General features: G+C 39.9%; 2 protein-coding genes across 2 annotated transcripts in view; one reads left to right on the plus strand and one right to left on the minus strand.

Annotated features, from left to right (window-relative positions):
* LOC126184722 (putative hydroxypyruvate isomerase) overlaps positions 1–6,485 on the minus strand; it is a 50,195-nt gene extending 43,710 nt beyond the window's left edge. Inside the window, exon 1 of the mRNA XM_049927249.1 lies at positions 5,935–6,485. Within this exon, the coding sequence (XP_049783206.1) occupies positions 5,935–6,130 (196 nt within the window). The 5' untranslated portion in view covers positions 6,131–6,485. The remainder of the gene's footprint in view (positions 1–5,934) is intronic.
* An 834-nt stretch (positions 6,486–7,319) lies between these two features.
* Positions 7,320–19,830, plus strand: part of LOC126183492 (5'-AMP-activated protein kinase catalytic subunit alpha-2) — a 194,853-nt gene continuing 182,342 nt past the window's right edge. The window contains exon 1 of the mRNA XM_049925524.1: positions 7,320–7,499. Coding sequence (XP_049781481.1) covers positions 7,397–7,499 — 103 coding nt within the window. The 5' untranslated portion in view covers positions 7,320–7,396. The remainder of the gene's footprint in view (positions 7,500–19,830) is intronic.

Genomic DNA, 19,830 nt, shown 5'->3' on the forward strand with positions numbered 1-19,830 from the left:
CATTCCTCTGCGCATTGCACCATGTTTTACAGAATATTAACTTCACCAACTGTGCTGTGAGACTATTAGTAATTCACTGCTGCCACAAAGAGTGATGCTGCCACTTCTATCTCCAGAACTCACTGCCAAGACAGGTATGAGAACATATGTCAGAAGTTCGGTCCTCCACAATTCCCTCTCTGCTATGTCTTCTTGCTGTTTCCAACTATTTATCATTACTTCAGCCAAGAGTATTAATCTTACAGTGCATTAAAGTGTGTTCTTCAAGTCAGTAGGTACGTATGGTCAGAAGCAATGATTGTTGTGCCCACTACTGTTTACACAAACTAACCTGATGCGTGGCATGGTGGATGATAGGTGTGCCTGTAAAGGCATTTCCCATTGACACTCGCTCCCATCAGCCACAACGCTGAGTGTCAAATTAGCTTGCATGCCAGTACCTTACCTATGTTAGGTGCAGACTCTATTTTAAATTATTGATTAAAATTTGTTTCCCATGAATCATTATGAGGCAGTAACTGTTTTGTACAGTGAAAAGTACTGTTATTTGTTAGCAGTTTACTTTCTGTGTTATTCTCATTATTACTGAATAATATGACAGTGTTGTTTTTCCACACGCCTGCCTTCTTCTTCTGGTAGTTCACTGAACCCGCTATGCTGGTGCTCCCTTATTTTCTGCAGTGCAATTATTACAGCCATGGTCATATACTGGAATGAAACCCCCATGCCTGTAAGTAACAAATGGATCCAATTACCACTTCCCAGCTGGTTTAGCAAATAACCACAGTTTCTACATCTACATCTACATCTACATCCATACTCCGCAAGCCACCTGACAGTGTGTGGTGGAGGGTACCCTGAGTACCTCTATCGGTTCTCCCTTCTATTCCGATCTCGTATTGTTTGTGGAAAGAAGGATTGTCGGTATGCTTCTGTGTGGGCTCTAATCTCTCTGATTTTATACGCATGGTCTCTTCACGAGATATACGTAGGAGGGAGCAATATACTGCTTGACTCTTCGGTGAAGGTATGTTCTCAAAACTTTAACAAAAGCCCGTACCGAGCTACTGAGCGTCTCTCCTGCAGAGTCTTCCACTGGAGTTTATCTATCATCTCCGTAACACTTTCGCGATTACTAAATGATCCTGTAACGAAGTGCGCTGCTCTCCGTTGGATCTTCTCTATCTCTTCTATCAACCCTATCTGGTATGGATCCCACACTGCTGAGCAGTATTCAAGCAGTGGGCGAACAAGCGTACTGTAACCTACTTCCTTTGTTTTCTGATTGCATTTCCTTAGGATTCTTCCAATGAATCTCAGTCTGGCATCTGCTTTACCGACGATCAACTTTATATGATCAGTCCATTTTAAATCACTCCTAATGCGTACTCCCAGATAATTTATGGAATTAACTGCTTCCAGTTGTTGACCTATTTTGTAGCTAAATGATAAGGGATCTACCTTTCTATGTATTCGCAGCACATTACGCTTGTCTACATTGAGATTCAATTTCCATTCCCTGCACCATGCGTCAATTCGCTGCGGGTCTTCCTGTATTTCAGTATAATTTTCCATTGCTACAACCTCTCGATAGACCACAGCATCATCCGCAAAAAGCCTCAGTGAACTTCCGATGTCATCCACAAGGTCATTTATGTATATTGTGAATAGCAACGGTCCTATGACACTCCCCTGCGGCACACCTGAAATCACTCTTACTTCGGAAGACTTCTCTCCATTGAGAATGACATGCTGCATTCTGTTATCTACGAACTCTTCAATCCAATCACACAATTGGTCTGATAGTCCATATGCTCTTACTTTGTTCATTAAACGACTGTGGGGAACTGTATTGAACGCCTTGCGGAAGTCAAGAAACACGGAATCTACCTGTGAACCCGTGTCTATGGCCCTCTGAGTCTCATGGACGAATAGCGCGAGCTGGGTTTCACACGACCGTCTTTTTTGAAACCCATGCTGATTCCTACAGAGTAGATTTCTAGTCTTCAGAAAAGTCATTATACTCGAACATAGTAGATGTTCCAAAATTCTACAACTGATCGACGTTAGAGATATAGGTCTATAGTTCTGTACATCTGTTCGACATCCCTTCTTGAAAACGGGGATGACCTGTGCCCTTTTCCAATCCTTTGGAACGCTACGCTCTTCTAGAGGCCTACGGTACACCGCTGCAAGAAGGGGGGCAAGTTCCTTCGCATACTCTGTGTAAAATCAGACTGGTATCCCATCAGGTCCAGCGGCCTTTCCTATTTTGAGCGATTTTAGTTGTTTCTCTATCCCTCTGTCGTCTATTTCGATATCTACCATTTTGTCATATGTACGACAATCTAGAGAAGGAACTACAGTGCAGTCTTCCTCTGTGAAACAGCTTTGGAAAAAGACATTTAGTATTTTGGCCTTTAGTCTGTCATCCTCTGTTTCAGTACCATTTTGGTCACAGAGTGTCTGGACATTTTGTTTTGATCCACCTACTGCTTTGACATACGGCCAAGTTGGACTTCTGGACTTTGGAATGGGATGTCCAGTTGAGAATTATGGGGTGGTAGCCTCAGCTAGAGGTCTGGGCAGTGGCTGCTGATCCAGTTATCACAATACAAACTCTGGTGAGGGTGGTAGTGGCATGTATGATCAATGCAGCCAAAGGTGGTTTTGGTGGTTTCTCTGTGGACTGTCCCCGGTGTCTACCTACTATATGTGGCTGTCCTGTGAAGACTTATCTTTCCTTCTCACCCTGCCCAGTAAACCCTCTTTCTTTCTCACCGTATCTGGTAAGTCCTCACCCCATCTGGCAATTCTTCCCTGAACCTGGGGTTATGAGCAAGTTTTCTGAATTTTACCCCTTCTCCTAAACTTCCTTGTCCTTTTCATTCACCCCTCTTCCTTCTCCGTTCTCCTGCCACCATTTGGTGAGCAGATTTTTTATCTATCCAATTACATTATAATATGAGTAAAAGTATCAACTGAAATGTATTGAGTAAAATGTATAGGTATCAAGATGAAAGTACTTGATACCAATGAGAACTGATTGTTTTTCAATCTCTCTAGATGTTAAACTATCTTTGTCAGTGCACCATGAGAGCACTGCCAGGTGCTTTACTAAAAGGTGTCATGCATAAGACATCATATCACTCCAAAGTTGCAGAGATCAAAAAACCAGAAAGGAAAATTCTTACGTGCATATACATTCCCACACAAGAAAAAAAAAATAACTTACACCAAGAGAACCACAGACACAAACACACACATTTGCTGATACTGTATGCAAGAGAAACTTAAAATTCTATGAACATATTGACAGAATGACTACTAAAAGATGTATTAAGAAAACAGTAAACTCACAGAGACATATGCAACACAACGGTACAGTGCAATGGCATACAGCTTCCCACTCAAGTAGAGGATTGTTACTGAGTGGTGCTTGTAGCACACACACTTCTTCCCACCACTACAGTAATGGGACAGCACACTGAGCCAATCGATTCTGAATACATGCTTCCTTGGCAACCACGTCTCCTAATTTAGCTGCCTGACATATCATATGGCCTACTATCCAGCAGAATGATACTCCTTAGACAGAAATGTTTTCAATGTGCGTGGTATCAGGTTCATTTGAGTTTTGGTTGTCACTGTGCTAACGTTGTTTCGAATTTAGGTAGTTGGTGCACTAGTATGGGTTGTGGAAGTGTTTTCAATGAGTGTTTTTTTGTGGGGGGTGGGGGGGGGGGGGGTGTGCAGTGCAGTGGCCAACATAGGTGATTTTGCCAGAGGCTTTTGTTGGAAAGTAATTTTTGTTTTTTTTTTGTTTCATTCATTCTATAGTAATTGTGATGTTTTGTGTGTTCTGTATTTATGATAGGTCGGTTGTTTCAATTGACGTAACGAATATGGGGCATTTGTGTTTTTGAGTTGTTGGGGTTTTGGTTCCACTATTCGGAGTTAGAGGTGGTGTTCTTTTGGTTTCGACTGCTGCAGTTGAGCTATATAGGTCATGGGAAATGTCCAATTCCCCTTTTTCAGGGTTGTTGGTGTTGGTGTTTTGGTATCACTATCTGCGGGTGCACTATATAGGTCAAGGAAAATGTCTGATGCCTGTGGTTTTGTTGGTGTAACAAAATGCTGTAATTTAATTTTTTTATACTATTTGTTTTCAAATGGTGCAGTGTGTTTGTATTGTTGAATATATAGCTTGTTCCTTCCCTAAACACCTAATTTTCTGCAGCTGTCCAGTTAGATTCATTTTATATTTGGAGTGGGGCGCTACTGTGTCATTTTTATTTTTCATCATTTTTTTCTGTTTTCTGTCTTTCCCTTAGCTGCTTTGAATTCATGGAGGTATCTACCATCTATGCATAGATGGTACACACCTCCATGAATTTTTATTTTTGTTAGATTTGCTGGCATGTGTGTGTAGTGACGTCATTGGCAACATTTCATATAAACTGGAAGTAGAAGTAACCACCATACTGATGACGGAATGGGTGTAAGCAGAGGGATGGAATCAGATGCTTCTGCAATGCCCCACACTTGTAGCCTACTTAGTGTCATTGCAAATGTTGGGGAGAGACAAATCTGTAAGTTGACGTATTTTGCAAGTTTTCATTCAATAATGTCATATTAAATAACGTTCTGGAGACAGCCACACTCAAACCAAACTCCGCACCGTCATGACGTCACACACGACAACACCCTTACGTGACGGGTCAAAGCCGACGCGTGGGATCGGACGCTTCTGTCGACCCGTTCTGTTTTATCTTATTTTGTTTACTTTTCTGATCTGTTCGTTCTATCTCGTGAGATTTTTTTAAAATTTAAAAACGCTTATTACTTATTTTAATTATATGTTTCCTCCAATTTCTGTTTTAGTTTATTATATTTATCTTTCTGATCTGTTTGTTCTATCCCGTGAGATTTTTTTAAAAAAAAAGACAAAAAACACTAATCAGCTACTGAAGCATTTTTATCTTCTATGGGTTGCAGGGGTTACGACCCCTGGGGAGGTGGGTGGGTATTCATGCATGGCTGTCTTCACTTACATGTTGTAGCTACGAAAGACGTCTAAATTTCTTTATATTTAGTTTGCCCCCCCCCCCCACCCCCCAAAACACCCCATTTCCCGCGCTTGTACCGTTAGTGTCATTAGGCTTCTTGTGGAAAGAGTGTGTGTTTGTTTTTGTTTCCGCCATATTTGTGACGTCATGGGTCAAAGCAGACGGGCGGGATCGGACGCTTCCGTATTTCCAACAGAACTGGAGACAGCCACACTCAAACCAAACTCCGCGCCGTCATGAAGTCACACACAACACCCTTACGTCACGGGTCAAAGCCGACGTGTGGGATCGGACGCTTCTGTCGACCCCGAAAAATCTAATCATTTGATGACTTATAACGCCACATCAAGGGGGATGTCTTATACATATCATATATGTACAACTTGATTTCTAGTGAACTTGGGCCATTGTGGATAGGCTTCTGTTTGTCATAGTCTGCCATTATACTGGGCGAAACATCGTTAGAAATGTAGGCTCTCTTTTTCAGAATAATTAGAAAGGTTACTTTCGTTATGTATATGCTGGATTGAAGCACATTGTATTGTACAACAGCCATTTTACATAAACTTAAGGCACTTTGTAACATTCATGAAAGTTTCTATGTTTCATGAATAGGTTTATTTCATTACACAAACTTCGTTTGCGAGATCTGATTTTACCGTAAGTTACAACGTTCTGATGCTTAAAAACTAGACACTGTCATCATGTAACTAAGTGAGCATACAAGTCATTATGTAACTAAGTGAGCATACTACGTTTCAGTGAAGCCATGGAATGGTATACGCCTAGATTGGAAAATCTAATTATGCAATTAACCTATTAACTAAACTAAATCTACAGCAATAATTTTTTTAATACTGCTTACCAGGAAATACATTTATTAAGATCTGGTCGACACCGGCACTTTCTTTTGCTGAAATAACTTCTTCCAGGGGATATTCATATGGAAAAGCACATTCCACAGCACGGAAACCAGCTTCCTTAGCTAAAGCGTATCTTTCGATAAGTGATGTAGTTTCTTGAAACATGAAGCTAAGATTTGCACACACCCTGAGAGTCATTTTCGCGAATATACTTCCAAGTACTGTCTGTACACAACTAACTACAGGAAAACAGAATACGACTAATACAACTCGGCCTGTTATCACTGTCTTACGCAACGCTCTTCTAGATCTACATTACACAGTACAGCGTTCAGTCACTTCTACATTGCCCAGAAGTAGGTGTCGACAAACTTATTCTTGTGAGAATGATAGTTCGAATAAAACTACAAATCGGTATTTGTTGTTATTAGTGGCCACTAACATACAAACTTCAATATTACACGTCTTTGACGTTTCATGCGGACCGTACTCGATTTGAAAATGTAAATAAAACAAAGATAGTACTTTTAGTGTGACACATCAGTTTGTTTTTATCATGGAGGTAACCTCCATGGTTTTTATGGTGCCGAAGGAAGTAAACACAATCTTTAGCGTTCGCGTGATTTCCAGACTGTGTGATTACTGGCATAGTGACACCAGAAAATATTGCACCTTATATTGTATGGCCGCATATTTTTTATTACGAGCCCAATACCATATCTATGTGCGTCTATAATATACGTTTGCTATACTGCTTTGGTACTTTCTTGATGACACATCTTGTGGAAATGCGATCAGCGTTAAGAATTTTAACAAATTAAGAGAGATGAAAGAGGAAGGTGGATTGTCTGCAGATATACATATTCATGTTACAGAATAATAGTTTACCGCCCCATTGTCTGTGAGGTGATTCGATAGTAGGTTGACAAGACAAAGATTGGAACTTCATACATCCCAAATATGAGTGTAGTGATTCACACTTGGATTGGTAGCTGATGTAGATGTCCGTCTGTGTTTAAGCTACTGGCCAGGAGGTCAAGAGCAGAAGAAAGTATTAGCCAGCCCTACTTCCACACACGCACACAAAAAATTTTAAATGATTTATAAAGTGGTATATCATATTTGTGTCCTTTGTCTAGGCTTTGCTTCACAATAATTCTTCCAGAGTGACACCCGTGCACCGACTATCGCTCGTGTCGTACTAATTCAATAATTCATTGTTCATATTTTGTAATAAAGCAATAATAACAGTGGAAAGTCGTACAAGGTAATTGACTAACAATGAAGACATCAGAGCTGAAGAACATCGAATCTAGCGCGACACAAACAAAACCGCAACGAGGAAAGCATGGCTGAACCACAAGGTCACGTGACTCCAATCCGACAATTAATGTAGCATCGCTGTCGAATGATCATTTATTTACATCAATGGTCCAGTTGTATTTGTAAACTGATGTTAAAATCATGGGAGAGAAAGGACAACAATCAACCCAGCAGCCTATCGTTAAGATAGGACATTACACTTTAGGACAGACGTTAGGAGTTGGGACCTTCGGTAAAGTGAAAAGTAAGTTTGCTACTTTGCTGTATGTGACAGCTGAGAATAAGCTATTTTGAATCGCAAATTTATGTTTAAGAGTTTCGATTTTTAAAGTTCTTTTGCACTGAAATTAATAAACTGTTCATCATTTACATACGTTTATAATTTCTGTACTAGTTTAATTTACAGTAGGTTATGCACTGTTTTGTTTACATTTCAAGGTTTTTCATGTTGGCTACTTTTATTTGTTATTTTTTTATCCAGCTACACAACTGCGGCGGTGACACATTGCTACGGAATGCCTTGTAACGTACACAGAAATTGTTGAAAGAAAAAAAGAGAGAGAAAAAAAACGCAACATAGTTATATAACATCACACGTTCTGTTTAATATAAAATTGAAAACTAAATTAATAAATGCCGATAACCTCCCAGTACATTTATTTCCGTATTAAGTTTGCTGTCAACAATCAATCACAGTTGTGAAACGACAGTAACATTCGTAAATATATAATAACAGGAGAGATTATTTACGCTAATCATCACTTAACCTTAGTGTGACACACAAAATACTGAGCTAGTCAGCAACAGAAATCTCTGGAAGTGAGTTAGTTTAATGTTCCATGGATCATTTCCATGTACATTCACACTGAATATTAAGTTGTAATTATGGCTACATTCTAACATTCATATGTTTGTTTATAAAATCTACAGATTCCTATCCGCCACGGGTTACACATTATCCTAGTAGAAATTCTTCTATGGAATAGGAGGAGTTGTCAAGGAGAAACTTTTTCAGTTTTTTTTTCAAATTTTACATTGGTGTCTGTCAGGCATGTTATATCACTGGTTAAAGTTATCAAAACTTTTAATTGTGGCATTATGCACCCCTTGTGCTTAAGACAACTGTAATGTGGAGTAGTGAATGTAATTTTTCTTTCTGGCACTGTATGTACATCATTGTTCCATTTGAACTGCAGTGGATTGTTTACGACAAACTTCATGAAGGAATAAATATAGTGTGAAGCAATAGAATGCTCAACTACTTAAGCAGATGCCCATAAGATGATTGTGGGTGAGCACCACATACTCTTACAACATATTTTTGCACTATGAAGACTTTCTTTTTTAAAGATGAGTTGCCCAGAATATTACTCCGTATGATCTTTCTTTTTGTGTTCCAAAGTTTTCATCTGAGTGCACTTGCAACCTACTTACTCAATTATTTGCTAGATGTATTCCAGTCTCTGTCTTCCCCTACATTTTTTACCCTGTACAGCTCCCTCTTGTGCCATGAAAATTATTCCCTGATGTCTTAACAGCTGTCCTAATAATATGACATTTTTGAGTGAAAATAATGCAAAACATGTCAACTTACAGTCTTGTCTCTCCCCAAGATTTGCAATGATTCTACGTGCAAATATGGCTGAACTAAGTTGTTTTAGGAGCTCCAAAATGTGCTTGTCCAGTTCAAATTCTCATCACTATAGACACCTAAAAATTTTGAACTTGTAATCTTATTTATTATTTCCTCATTACACTTATCATTACTACAGTATCTCTAGATACAGAATGTGTCGTGTTTTTGTAAAATTGTGGATGAGACCATTCACAGAGACTTTACTGGTGTTATACAGATATGATTTTATGTATGAAGAGTGAATCTGCTTTTCTGAAATTGTGTCATTTCATTTGTACCTGCACCTGGGTTTCAGGCTGGATCCCCCATTTACGTACAATGCTGAGGTGCTATTCCAGAACATGGAAAGCCTCGGCAGTTCTGTTTGTCTGTAAGGGGGAATTTAAAGTAGACCGGGGTGGCAGTGAGTTGGTTGGTTTTAAAGGGGGGAAACGGACCAAACTGCTTAGTCATCGGTCCCAGGTGGCAATGAGAATTTGGATCGATTAGCAAGGTGTGTGAGGGTAATCTGTGCAGTTATGTGGACCACTCTGGAAGGTGGCTTAGTGGCTAACACACCTGCCTAGTAAGCAGGAGACACGGATTCGATTCCCGACCTTGGTACAAATTTTCCCTCGCTGCTTCAGTCTTAATATATAAAATCATGTATGTATGAGACCAGTAAGGTCTACGAAACTTTGTAATTTCACCAATAATTTGTCTGTATGGAAACTCCACATTGTAATAATATTTATGTCTCCAGTGAAACTCCATATTTTCCAACTGTAGTCTGATATTACCCACTGATGTAAAGAATCCCATATACAGTAAACGTAACCTCAAACACAAACTGGGATTAGTATTTGCTTGTCAACACCTACTCCACAGAGAAATAATTTTACTGTTCTATTATTTTTTCTTTGTTTGCACGTGTATGACATCACATACCACATTGTCATTATTTTACTGGACCAGACAGACATCTGATATCAGTAGATTGAGTTGACTCTAAATGGTCATCAATCAGACACGTTTCCCATGGAGAAAGTGTATTATAATTGCAAATTTACACCTGCCACATCATGGTAAGAGATCATATCTATGATCCCTGGAACATGCAAATAACTACGAGGGCAGTTCAATAAGTAATGCAACACATTTTTTTTCTCGGCCAATTTTGGTTGAAAAAACCAGAAATTTCTTGTGGAATATTTTCAAACATTCCCGCTTCGTCTTGTATAGTTTCATTGACTTCCGACATGGTACGGAGCTGTTAAAATGGCGTCTGTAATGGATGTGCGTTGCAAACAACGGGCAGTGATCGAGTTTCTTTTGGCGGAAAACCAGGGCATCTCAGATATTCATAGGCGCTTGCAGAATGTCTACGGTGATCTGGCAGTGGACAAAAGCACGGTGAGTCGTTGGGCAAAGCGTGTGTCATCATCGCCGCAAGGTCAAGCAGGACTGTCTGATCTCCCGCGTGCGGGCCGGCCGTGCACAGCTGTGACTCCTGCAATGGCGGAGCGTGCGAACACACTCGTTCGAGATGATCGACGGATCACCATCAAACAACTCAGTGCTCAACTTGACATCTCTGTTGGTAGTGCTGTCACAATTGTTCACCAGTTGGGATATTCAAAGGTTTGTTCCCGCTGGGTCCCTCGTTGTCTAACCGAACACCATAAATAGCAAAGGAGAACCATCTGTGTGGAATTGCTTGCTCGTCATGTGGCTGAGGGTGACAATTTCTTGTCAAAGATTGTTACAGGCGATGAAACATGGGTTCATCACTTTGAACCTGAAACAAAACGGCAATCAATGGAGTGGCGCCACACCCACTCCCCTACCAAGAAAAAGTTTAAAGCCATACCCTCAGCCGGTAAAGTCATGGTTACAGTCTTCTGGGACGCTGAAGGGGTTATTCTGTTCGATGTCCTTCCCCATGGTCAAACGATCAACTCTGAAGTGTATTGTGCTACTCTTCAGAAATTGAAGAAATGACTTCAGCGTGTTCGTAGGCACAAAAATCTGAACGAACTTCTCCTTCTTCATGACAACGCAAGACCTCACACAAGTCCTCGCACCCGAGAGGAGCTCACAAAACTTCAGTGGACTGTTCTTCCTCATGCACCCTACAGCCCCGATCCCACACCGTCGGATTTCCATATGTTTGGCCCAATGAAGGACGCAATCCGTGGGAGACACTACGCGGATGATGAAGAAGTTATTGATGCAATACGACGTTGGCTCCGACGTCGACCAGTGGAATGGTACCGTGCAGGCATACAGGCCCTCATTTCAAGGTGGCGTAAGGCCGTAGCATTGAATGGAGATTACGTTGAAAAATAGTGTTGTGTAGCTAAAAGATTGGGGAATAACCTGGTGTATTTCAATGCTGAATAAAACAACCCCTGTTTCAGAAAAAAAAAAAATGTGTTGCATTACTTATTGAACTGCCCTCGTAAGAAAAATATAATGGGATGAATAACTGTGTATTACAAGTATCAGTATAGGGGTTACGCTGTTGATGATGATCCTCTCTTAATTTTATTTTTATGAAGAGATTCAAGAGTGGATATCACAGGTTTAGGTAATAGAGAAATGATTGCATATGTGAATCATGGTTTTGTTTATGTAGCTGTCACTATTGTGAGGTTTTGGTTATATGCTCCACAGATTTATGTTCCTGTTGAAAAGCTTTGCTCTTCTGTCTGAAGAACTGGTGTGTGGGGACACTTTTAATTTGCTTTTGGTAGTATCTATTCTGATAAAGGTGTGCTACATACACTTTGCACCATTAATTGATAGTACTTTTTGCATTTGCTGGTATCTATGTTTCACCACACTTATCAAGAAAACCAGTCATCAATCGGAAGATTACCAAGCGAGGTGGCGCAATGGTTAGCCCGCTGCGCTCGCATGCGGTCGGACGACAATTGAAACCTGCATCCAGGCATCCTGATTTAGATTTTCCGTGATTTCCCTAAATTGCTTCAACCAAATGCAGGGAAGGTTTCTGTGAAATGGTATGGCTGACTTCGTTCCCCATCCTTCCCTAATCTGATGGGACTGATGGCCTTGCTGTTTGGTCCCCTACCCCCAATCAGCCAACCAACCAACCAATCTGAAAACTGTTTGAAAATCACAGTGCTTTACAAGGCACAGTCCTGTTGGGGGTGGTATGCTGTTGGATTCCTCTGACCTTTGAACTGACTTACCAGTCACTTATTGAAGGACTTACAGTTTGATGTGGATTCCTGAGCATGGAGCATGTTACCTTCATGGTTTGGAATCCATGTTAAACTGTAGGCCCCATATAACTGGCTGGGTAAGTCAATTCAAAGTTTGGCCCACTTGCCAGTGGCATTCTAATGAGATCCCCTCTTGGGAATGCAGAATCTGTAGCAGAAATAAGTTGATAGAGGAGCAGGAGTGTAAGATCTATGCCCTTCTGCTGCAGTTTCAAGATGCAAAGGAAGAGCTAGATAGGTTGAAGAGGGTGAAGGATGCTGGGGAATGGGAACTGATAGTTGGTAAGAAGGCAGCTAAGAGGAGGAGATACTCAGACCGTTGTACTTTATGTATATGCAATAGATTTGACCAACTGTCTGAGTTGAGTGGCGAGGAAACTCTGTAGGTGTAGGAAACATGCAGCAGTTAGGAAGCCTAAGTCAGTTGCAAATTCTAACAGAAAGAAGGAGGTTCTGCTGCTAGGTATTTCACATGGTGGAGGTGTGGGCCAGCAGTTGCAGTAAGTGTTGGGGAGTGAGTACCAGGTCACCAGCATTGTGAAGCCGAGTGCAGGGTTGACTCAGGCGATTGACAGCATAGGGGAGCTATGTAAGAATTTTACGAAAGAGGATCAGATGGTTATTGTGGGTGGAGCAGGGAATAGTCTTGATAGGGATGGGGAATATGATGTAGTTGGTGACCTAGTCAAGATAGCTACTCAAACTGGTAGCACTAATGTGCACTTTATGCAACTGTTTCAGCATCATGATCGGCCTCACCTTAATGCTGCTGTTAGGTGTGTTAACATGGGGCTGGGGAAGGCACTGATGACGGAGGGCATGGGTCACATTGCAGTGGTGCCAGTTGAATCTATCAGTAGATCGGGTTTCGCTAGACATGGCCTGCACCTCAGTAGGTATGGGAAGGGGATTTTGGCAAATCTTATAAGTGACAGTGTAGTGGGTGGTGGTGGTGGGATCACTCATGGAAAAATTCCTGTAGTAGTTGGTGTTAGAGCTGCACCTTTTTTAGATTGAAGTCAGCTGATAGGTGTACCTGCTTAAATGAAGCCCCTCTAACAAAGGAATCACCTTCAGAGGAGGTCAGGTATCCAAGTAGAGAAGGAATTAACATATTTCATCAAAATATAACAGGTATTAGAGATAAAGTTAGTGAACTGATTATAGATGTTGACTCTGACATTATTGGTATATTGGAGCACCACTTAAATAATTTGACGATTCAGAGGCTTCCTTTACCAGGTCAGATTAGCTGACTGTTTTTCAAGGAGTTCTTTGTGAAGTGGGGGAGTGGCCATGTATGATTCTTGGTTCACTTATAGGAAGTACCAAAAATTAGTTATATGTGGTGACTTGAATATTAATTTTGTATATGATTATGCAAGAAAAAGGATGTTTGTAGATCTACTAAACTCATATGATCAGATGCAGACTGCATTTTTTCCAACCAGGGTGCAGGGGAACACAGCCCTAGACAATATTTTTATTCATTCTTCATTACTAGATGGGCATTCTGTTAGTAAAAGGGTGAATGGCCTTTCAAACCATGATGCACAAGTTTTAACACTAAAAGACATTTGTAGTCAAACAAATGTTACATATAATTACAAACTATGTAGGAAAGCTAATCCAACGGCAATAGAGAGTTTTTTTAAATCTCATTAAGGAACAAGAGTGGCAGGATGTCTATAGTGCCAATAACATAGATGACAAATATGATGCTTTACTAAACACATTTCTCATGTTCTTTGAGAGTTTCTTTCTATTAGAACGTTCTAAACAGGGTACTAGCAGTAAAAGGCAGCCTGGGTGGCTGACTAGTGGGGTAAGGGTATCATGTAGAACAAAGTGGGAATTATATCAAAATGTTAGAAGTAATCACAATCAAGCTACATAGCCCATTACAACAATACTCTAAGGTGCTTAAAAATGTTATTAGGAAGGCAAAGAGTATGTGGTACGCAAATAGAATAGTTAATTCACATGATAAAATTAAAACCATGCAGTCAGCTGTGATGGAAGTGTCTGGTCAGCAGCACAAGGTCAACGATATAGAGTCAGTACATAGTAAAAATATTTCTGTTACTGATAAGTCAGGTATATGTACAGTATTTAACAATCATTTTCTGAGCATTGCTTGTGAATTAAATAAAAACTTAGCTTCTATAGGGAATCATATAACTCTCTTGGAAAATGCCTTTCTGAGGTTGATGTCTGAAATACTCCTCTGTGATACTGACAAGAGGGAGATTGAGTCAATAATTAAGTAACTGAAGACTAAGGACTCTCATGGATGTGATGGAGTGCCTAGCAGAATATTAAAGTACTGTGCTGCACATGTTAACCCTGTACTTGGCCATATTTGGAAACTTTTCTTTAAGAAAGGTCAGTTTCCTAAACGATTAAAGTACACAGTAGTAAAGCCACTTTATAAAAAGGGATAATGTAGGCAATTTTAGACCTATTTTTATGCCATCAGTGTTTGCTAAAGTTATTGAAAAGGCTGTGCATGTAAGGATAATTGATCATTTCATAGCACATAATTTGCTATCAGATGTACAGTTCAGCTTTAGAAGTGGATTAACAACTGAAAGTGGTATATTCTCTTTTCTCTGTGAGGTTATGGACAGATTAAACAAAATATTATGAGCACTGGGCATATTTTTTAACTAAGATGTTTGATTGTGTTGATCACAATATATTGCTTCAGAAGTTGGACCATTATGGAATACGATGAGTAGCTCACAACTGGTTCATCTACTACTTTAACAGCAGACTGCAAAAGGTCATTATTCACAGTGTTGAGAATGGCTGCGATGTGGGGTGTGAGTGGGGTACAGTCGAATGGGGGTGCCCCAGGGTTCAGTGTTGGGGCCACTCCTGTTCCTTACTAATATAAATGATATGCTCCCTAGTATTACAGGTAATTCTAAAATATTTCTGTTTGGCGATGACACCAGCTTGGTAGTAAAGGATGTTGTGTGCAACACTGGCTCTGTTTGAAATGTGCAGTTCATGACCTAAGTTCATGGCTTGTAGAAAATAAAGTAACACAAAATCACAGTAAAACTCAGTTTTTACAGTTTCTAACACACAATTCAACAAAACCCGACATCTTAATTTCACAAAATGAACATATGATTAATGAAACTGAACACTCCAAATTTATAGGTGTTCAGATAGATAGTAAAAGCCCACAGGATATTGTTCAAAGACTTAATGCTGCAATTTTTGCTATTCGAAAGGTATCTGAAGTAAGTGGTCGTTTGACATGAAAATTAGTCTACTTTGCTTATTTTCATTCACTTATGTCATATGGTATTATATTTTGAGTTAACTCGTCCCATTCTCGGAGGATATTTTTGGCTCAGAAACGGGCAGTTCGCAGTTTGTGAACCTCTTGTCGACCCCTGTTTACTAGTCTCGGTATTCCAACAGTGGCCTCTCAATGTATATATTTTTTACTATTGTTCTTGTTATCAATATCATCTTATTCCCAAGAATTAGCAGGTTTTACTCAGTTAATACTAGGCAGAAATCCATTCTACATTTGGATCGCGCTTCCTTGACTCTTGTGCAGAAAAGTGTGCAGTATACTGCTGCATCCATATTCAATAAGCTACTACAAGAATTCAAAAATCTTGGCAGTAATCCACCCATTTTCAAATTGAAACTGAAGAGTTTCCTCATGGGGCACTCCTATTCTGTCAAGGAGTTCCTTGAAAAATTAAACTGATTCCTACGTTGTATTGTTGATTGCATTTGCTTGAACTTATCACTTGACTTTTTTTGGGTTCATAAGTATTTTGTTTTGCCTGTTATTACTGTTATGTTGTAATTTCATGTACTGACACGTTCCATGACCTTGGAGTTTTGCTCCTCAGTTTGGTCCTACGGAACTAGACGTGTAAATAAATAAATAAATAAACCAGCCAATAAATTGAAATTGCTTATTTAAAATCAAGGTCTACTGTGATTTCAGTCTTATTGTGATAGTATATTGACATGAGTAATTGCAGTATATTGCATACTTTTTTCACCTGCCAGATATGACAGTTTATGTTTGTTGAAAGGGTGATGTCATGTGTTTTAATGAAGTACAGTGTAGATCCAAGGAGAAAAATATGTGTCTACATTATGATATTTGTTGGCATTTAGATTTTTGACTCATGTTTGCTATAGGTAAATAAAGTTGGTCCAATTTTTTTGCTGTTGCTGTTTGTTACTGCACTGTTAAGTAAAAATTATTAGCCACCATCTAAAATAAGTGTTTTATTAAATATACTGACTGTTACCATAGTTGTTTGCATTGCTAAATATTGCAATACCATTTATCTTGTTGTCCTCTGACCATTTTGTGTAATGGCATTGGATATGTAAAATACATTACAGAAATATTTGCATGTAGTAACAATACATATGAAAATTACATTACAGCAATTTTCTATGTAGTCTGCAAAACACTTTCATCAATGCAGGGCTATCAGTGAAGAGTCCAGACAAAGCTGTGTTTTCTGAAGAGTTGCAGCAGATTTTTCAGTAGTTACAGTAGCAATAGTTTGGTTGAGATAGTGATCTGCCTTTTCCATTAGCCAACATCACCTTGATACATTGATACTGCAAATGGCTGAAAGCAAGGGGAAACTAGAGCTACTATTTTTCCTAAGGGCACACTGCTCTGTTGTATGGCTTAATGATGATGGCATCTTGGATAAAATATTCCAGAGGTAAGATTTACATAAGATGGAAGACTGGAATTTGATAGTAGGAAAGAGAACGAAAAATATTAGAACCTGTGCTGGGGGAGGGACTAAACAGAAGAGTTATAGGATAAAATTCATAATCATTGGTAACACTTGGTTTTAGAATCATAGAAGAAGGTTGTAGACTATAGGCAAAAGAAAGAGACTTTGAGACCAGAAGGTTTCAGATAGGTTATATAAAGGTATGGTAGGGATTTTGAAACCAGATTTTAAATTTGCAAAACATTCGCAGTGGCAGATGTGGACTGTGGCCATATTTTATTGGTGTGACATCAGATTTAAACTTTTTTTTGTTTTTAAAAAAAGCACTCAACCTAATAGAAATGTTGGATAACACACAAGATATTGAATTTAATTGATGAAGGGAAAAAAGGAAGCAACTGGAGCAGGCAAACGTGAATTCAGAAGTTTGAAATATGGTATTGACAAAAACTGTGAAATTGCTGAGGCTGTAAAGGATGTGCAAATAGATGACATTTGTAAGAAAGTTAGAGAGACTTTTGGAGAATAGAGCAACACCTGTATGAATATCAAGAGCTCAGATGCAAGCCACTGTGAAGCAAAGACGGAGAAGAAAATGTGGAAGGAATATATAAAAGTGCTATTCAAGGCAAATGAACTTGAAGTCAGTAACACAGAAAGGAAAGAGAAAGTAAATGAAGATGAGGTGGAGGGGTGTAGTACTATGAGAAGAATTTGACAGAGTACTGAAAAACCTAAGTTGAAACAAGGCCTCTGGGGTAGAGAGCATTCCGTCAGAATTATTGAGGTCCTTGGCAGAGCCGGCCACGACAAAAATATTTCACCTGATGTGCAAGCTATATGAGACAAGTGAAATGACCAAGACTACAGAAAGAATGTAACAATTGTAATGCAGAGGAAGGCAGATGCTGAAGGTGTGAATATTACCAAACTATCACTTTAATAAGTCATGGTTATGAAATACAGAAACAAATTACACTGCCTGGGGAAAAAAAGGAAAAAAAAAGTGAAGCACCCAGAAGACATGATTGGATGTTAGTGTAACTTTGTACACATACTCACCATTGGGGGTATGTAAATGATTAGAATTGCAATCCTCTCTGACAGATAGAAAGGTTGCCAAGTGGATCAATATTGTTTGCGTTTAGTGTTGTTACTAGGCCTGGTAGTGTACATAAAGGGTGTGAACAGTGTCAGATGTTGAGGGATCACGGTAAAGAACATGGATATGGTGCATGCTCATGTGAACAGTGTCAGATGTTGAGGGATCACTGTGAAGAACATGGATATGGTGCCAACCTGTCTGAACTGTGTCAGATGTTGAGGGATCACTGTGAAAAACATGGATATGGTGCATACTCATGTGAGGCATCATTATCAGCATCTGAGAGAATTTCAAAGGGGCCTCATTGTATGTCTCCACTTGGCTGACTGGTAGACTAGTGAATTATTCAGTCTTGTGGGGCATTCAGCCTTGTGCACATCAAGTGCATCGTAACCTCTGCACATCTGCATCTGCTATACACAAACAAGTAATAGACTTCTTGGAGCATTCTGTGTCTTTCTGCACCATTAATTGGCAGTTGGACTAGTGAATTATGCTGGTAATACCACAGCACAAAGGTCCACATTTGAAGTGATTGGGAAACATGGACTGCCAATGAATGACATAGCATCGTGTTCAGTGATGAATTGCAATTCTGCACTACCCTGAATAACTATTGTTGGTGAATATGTGGGGCAACCTGTAGAGAGGTCCCATTCTTCCAATATTCTGTCAAGACACAGTGTTTACTCATGGTGTCATTGTATGAGGAGGCACTGGGTATGACTTCAGGTCATGACTGGTAATGATTGAGGGAACTGTGGTGGCACAACAGTATGTAATGGACATCCTGCATCCTTATGCGTTACGTCTCATGGGACAGCACCATGGTGCCTGTTTTCATCAGGACTTCACATGTGCACACATATCACAGGTCTCTCCATACCCTCTGTATGAGGTTGAGATACTCTTTTGGCCAGCAAGATCCGCAGATCTGTCCCTGAAGGTACATGTGTGGCACCAGCTCATATGTTGATTCCACTCCTGTGTCTGCATCTGGGATATCAATGTTCAGTTACAACATGATGTATACATGCAGACTGAAATGACAAATGAGAATTTTTTACTAAGGCCAGGATTGGAGCCCGGGTCTCCTACTCATTAGGCAGATGCACTAACCACTGCACTACATTGGCAAAGTGGCTTTCATAAGTGCATGAAGTGGTGTAGAATGCCTTGCTTCTCAATCCAAATTCCTAATCATGTCTCAGTCCACTTGGTTTTCCCCCTAAACTCAAACAGCATTGCAGAGGCATTGTATTGGAATAGCATCACAGCATCAAATGAAATGGGGATCCTGCTTGAAACCCAGGTGCAGGTGCTTTAATGAAATGAAACTGTATGGTTCCAGAGACCTTTTCAAGTATAAATATCTACTCTAATTGACAGGTTGACACAAACAGCCACAGCTACTAGTGCAGTGTTCAGTGGCACCTGCTCACTGAAAGTGTCAGAGTGTATGAGTGTGCAGACTTCTCCAGATACCCTCTCGGCATTAACACAATTATTACAATAGGGTTTGTAACTTTGAACAGTAGAGAGTTGGGTTTCTGAGAATCAAGTCTCCTTTAGAGCCACACTGACAACTGTAAGTTGGTTGACAGAGCTCAACCAGTTGTTGGGGATAGCTTTGTTCTGGGAGAGATGCACTTTCACAGGTGTCCTCTTCCTTAGTGATGCCGTATGAGGGCAGGGCATTTCTTGATGTTCCAATTGGTTGGTTACCACTGGTGTTGTGGATTTGGAAGTTGAAAGAGCAGATGTCCCCTTTGTCGTCTGAAAAACGGGAACACTAGACTGGAGTACGAAAAAGCAGCGAAGTGTAAACGGTAGTATGAACTATTTTGCTGTTGAATCAT

The sequence above is a fragment of the Schistocerca cancellata genome, chromosome 4 (genome assembly GCF_023864275.1).
Source record: "Schistocerca cancellata isolate TAMUIC-IGC-003103 chromosome 4, iqSchCanc2.1, whole genome shotgun sequence".
In the NCBI taxonomy this organism is placed as follows: Eukaryota; Metazoa; Arthropoda; class Insecta; order Orthoptera; family Acrididae; genus Schistocerca; species Schistocerca cancellata.